Source organism: Melanerpes formicivorus, unplaced genomic scaffold (assembly GCF_026170545.1).
Source record: "Melanerpes formicivorus ecotype bairdi unplaced genomic scaffold, bMelFor1.0.p_v2 SCAF_100, whole genome shotgun sequence".
Classification (NCBI taxonomy): Eukaryota; Metazoa; Chordata; class Aves; order Piciformes; family Picidae; genus Melanerpes; species Melanerpes formicivorus.
Genome location: NW_027142452.1, coordinates 603,947 through 607,739, shown reverse-complemented (window position 1 = coordinate 607,739; position 3,793 = coordinate 603,947). Strand labels below are relative to the sequence as shown.

The following is a 3,793-nucleotide window of genomic DNA, read 5'->3' as shown; positions in this document are numbered from 1 at the left end:
AAGGGGAATTAAAAGGAAAAAGGGGGGGAGGAAAAGGGGAATTAAAAAGGAAAAGGGGGGAGGAAAAGGGGAATTAAAAGGAAAAGGGGGGAGGAAAAGGGGAATTAAAAGGAAAAGGGGGGAGGAAAAGGGGAATTGAAAGGAAAAGGGGGAGGAAAAGGGGAATTGAAAGGAAAAGGGGGGAGGAAAAGGGGAATTGAAAGGAAAAGGGGGGAGGAAAAGGGGAATTGAAAGGAAAAGGGGGAGGAAAAGGGGAATTGAAAGGAAAAGGGGGAGGAAAAGGGGAATTAAAAGGAAAAGGGGGAGGAAAAGGGGAATTAAAAGGAAAAGGGGGAGGAAAAGGGGAATTAAAAGGAAAAGGGAGAGAAAGAGGAATTAAAAGGAAAAGGGGGAGAAAGAAGAGAATTAAAAGGAAAAGGGGGGGAGGGAAACCCCACAACAACCAACCAAAAATTCACTCCCCCAGGAAGTTTTCCTTCTCCAACAAACAGAAATGAACTGTGGAGCCTCCAAATCGCTTCTCACCTCGCTTGGGGGTAGTGGGGGGGAAGGATGCAGCCAACACCAAATTACCAACACCTTGGAAAAGTTGAATTGTTGCCCCTTTTTTTCCCCCTCCCTTTAATTTTTTTGTTCCCTTTCCTTTTCAGCCCAAAATGTAATTAAAAGGGGGGGGGGGGAGAGGGGAATAAAGATACAATAAAGAAAGAAATGAAACCAATGCCTTTACCTTTGCTTTTTAGGCACCGAGTGTTCAATCTCTAGCTGCTTGCCATGAAGCTCCACTTTGCCTAAAACCAAAAACGACCAAAAGCAAACCAAACCAAAACAAAAACACAACAAAAAAAACACACAAAAACAACAAAATGTAGCTGGGTTGCTTAATGAGTAAATTAATTCATTCATTAACGCTAAAATAAACAGAAATAGCTGGGCGGGGTGGTCAGAAAACTGTGGACAACATCACGTGAGGAGCAGCCAATTTCAGCCCAATCCCGACCAAACTCCATGCAAATCCATTTCCCCCCCGATCATCCTTTCTTTTTTTGCTCTGCTTTTTTGGGGTTCTTTGGGGGTTTTTGGGTTTGTTGTTTGGGGTTCCCCCACCCCCCGAGTGCGTTTTTAATTCAAAGTCTTCGGGGGCTGCCTTCAACTGGGAAAAAGCTGTTGGGAGGGGGAGTGGTTGAGTTGTGTAGCTTGCCCTGGTGGACAATGTTCCTCGGGAAGATTTCGTGCCCTAGTTCATCCTTGCTCTTGAGAGCAAGAAAATAAGGAATAATATTTGGACACCCCCTTTCTTTCCCCCCCCCTTCCCGCTTTTTTTCCCCCCTTTTACCCTTTCTTTTTCCCCCCCCCCCTTTTTCCCTCCTTTTTTTCTTTCCCCCTTTTTTCCTCCTCCTTTTTTCCCCCTCCGTTTTTCCCCATTTTTCCCCCCTCCATTTTTTTCCCCACTTTCTTTTTTCCCCCCTCCTTTCCTCCCCTTTTCCCCTTTTTTTCTCTCCTTTTTTCCCCCCTTTTCCCTTTTCTCCTCTCCTTTTCCCCCCTTTTCCCCCTTTTTTTTCTCCCTTTTCCCCTTTTTTCCTCTCCTTTTTCCCCTCTTTTCCCCTTTTTTTCCTCTCCTTTTTCCCCTCTTTTCCCCTTTTTTTCTTTCCTTTTTCCCCCCCTTTCCCCTTTTTTTGCTCTTCTTTTTTCCCCCTTTCTTTTTTCCCCTCCTTTTTCTCCCCTCCTTTCCCCCCCGTTTTTTTCTCCTCCTTTTTCCCCCCCTTTCTTTTCTCCTCCTTTTTTTCCCCCCCTTTCTTTTTTTTCCCCTTTCCCCCCTTCCTTCCCCCCCCCCCCCCCCCCTTTCATTTCTTGCCTTAACCTTAATCTAATTCTGCCTCCTTTAAACCCCTACGAAAAGTCCTGGCGATGGTGGGGGGGCGGGGGAGGTGGCGGGGTAGAGATCTTCTTCCTCCTCTCCTCCCCCCCACCCCGCCTTCCCCACCCCCCCAACCCATAAAAAAAAGGCTCAGAAAATTCTAACTCCACGGCAGAAATGGATTTCTCTTGGAAAAGAAAAAAAATGGAGTGGGTTTCCTCGCTTGCTGGGTTAGGAGGATGAGGATGATGATTGATTTTATTTATGGAGGGAGGAGGAAGAAAGGAAGAGCCCAAGCTGGGAGAGGAGGGAAAGGGGTGGGGTGGGGGGAGCCAAAAAAAAACGGGGGAAAAAAAAGCGAAATTCAACTAATTTCCCAATTCTCAGCTTGCCGGGGAGCTGAGCTTTTTTTTCTCCCCCCCTTTCCCCTCCCTCTCCCTGCGAGCAGCATGGCGACCTTCGCGCTACTCCCCACATCACATGCCCCAGGAAACCCAGTTTCAAATCAAAATGGCCAAAGTCCCAACCCACCCACCCAGGTCCCACGCCGGGACCCCCACCTCGAACCCCCCCCCCCCCACACACACACACACCGGGCCAAGCGTTCCGGGGGCTGCGAGAGGCGGTAGGGGATATCCCACTTTTTAGCGCTCCCCCCCACACACACCCTGCGCCCCCCTTTCCCCCCCACCCCCGGGATGTTCTGTGCTTTTTGTGTGCGTGTGTGGGTGCGTGAGGAGGAAGAAGAGGGGGGTCCAAGCCAAGGCGCTTGATGCGAACCCCGACGGGGCGCGACGGGGAGCGCGCTGAGCTTTATTTTTTAGGGGGGTGGGGGGGTAGCTTCATGGCGGGGTCCGGAGCTTTGGGGGGGGGTGGGGGAGAGGAGGATGAAGAAGGGGAGAGGAAGATGAAGGAGAAGAGGGAAAGGAAGAGAGGGCTGAGTTTTTGTGGGGGGTGTGCAGGAGGGTTAAGCCCCGAACGGGGAGTCTGGAGCTTTGTGGGGAGGGGGAGAGGAAGATGAAGGAAGGAAGAGGAAAGGGAGATAGAAATGAGTTTTGTAGGGGGTGTGTGTAAAGAAGGTTAAGATTCATGGGGGGGAGTCCGGAGCTTTGTGGGGAGGGGGAAAGGATGATGAAGGCGAGGAGGATGAAGGAGAGGAAGGAAAAGGAGATAGCATTGAGTTTTTTAGGGGGCGTGTAGGGGGGTAAGCTCTAAAGGGGGGCCGGGGGGGGGGGTCCGGAGCTTTGTAGGGAGGGGGAGAAGAGGATGAAGGAGGGGAGAGGAGGATGAAAGAGGGGAGGGGAAGGGGAGATAACGGCTCTTACCCGAAAAAGTTTCGATGGCTTTCATGGCCCACTGCTCGTCGGGGCAATCCACAAAGGCATAGCCGGACTTGACCAGGAACTGCCCGCTGAAGGAGATCTTGTGATCGTTGAAGACTTTCTCCAAGTCGGCCGGAGTCACGTTCTCGTTTAGGTTCCCGATGTAAAGCTTGTTCATGGTGGCGGTGACGGGGGGCGGCGGCGGCGGCGGCGACGGCAGCAGCGGGCGGGAGGCGGCGGCGGCGGCGGCAGGGACACGCCGGGGCTCGGAGCACGGCGGTGGCTGCGGCTGCTGCTGTTGCTGCTGCTGCTCCTCCCGGGGGGGCTCCACCGTGTAGCCCTCACCCTGCCGCCCCCACAGCCAGGCTTGGGGAGGGGGTTAAGTGTTGGGGGGGCAGGGGGGTTGTCTTCTTTCTTTAAACCCTTTCCTTTCCTTGTTTTTTTTCCCCCTCCCGTTGTTTGTTCGGTTGTTTGTTTTTTTTTCGGGGATTTTCTTCTTTTTGCAGCGTTTTTGCGCTTTGGGGAGGGGGGGCGGCGGCTGCTGGAGGTGGGGGGGGGGGAAAGGGGAAAGGGAAAAGGGGGTGGGGGGGGGAGGGGGGATCCTTAAGGGAAG

General features: G+C 52.4%; 1 protein-coding gene across 3 annotated transcripts in view; it reads right to left on the bottom strand.

Annotated features, from left to right (window-relative positions):
• The window catches only part of IGF2BP1 (insulin like growth factor 2 mRNA binding protein 1), a 38,141-nt gene extending 34,783 nt beyond the window's left edge, over nucleotides 1–3,358 (bottom strand). For all 3 annotated transcript variants that reach the window (XM_068166353.1, XM_068166352.1, XM_068166354.1), the window contains exons 1-2: nucleotides 3,184–3,358; nucleotides 731–791 (exon numbers count right to left, since the gene is read on the bottom strand). In XM_068166353.1, coding sequence (XP_068022454.1) covers nucleotides 731–791; nucleotides 3,184–3,358 — 236 coding nt within the window. The remainder of the gene's footprint in view (nucleotides 1–730; nucleotides 792–3,183) is intronic.
• Nucleotides 3,359–3,793: the final 435 nt, after the last annotated feature.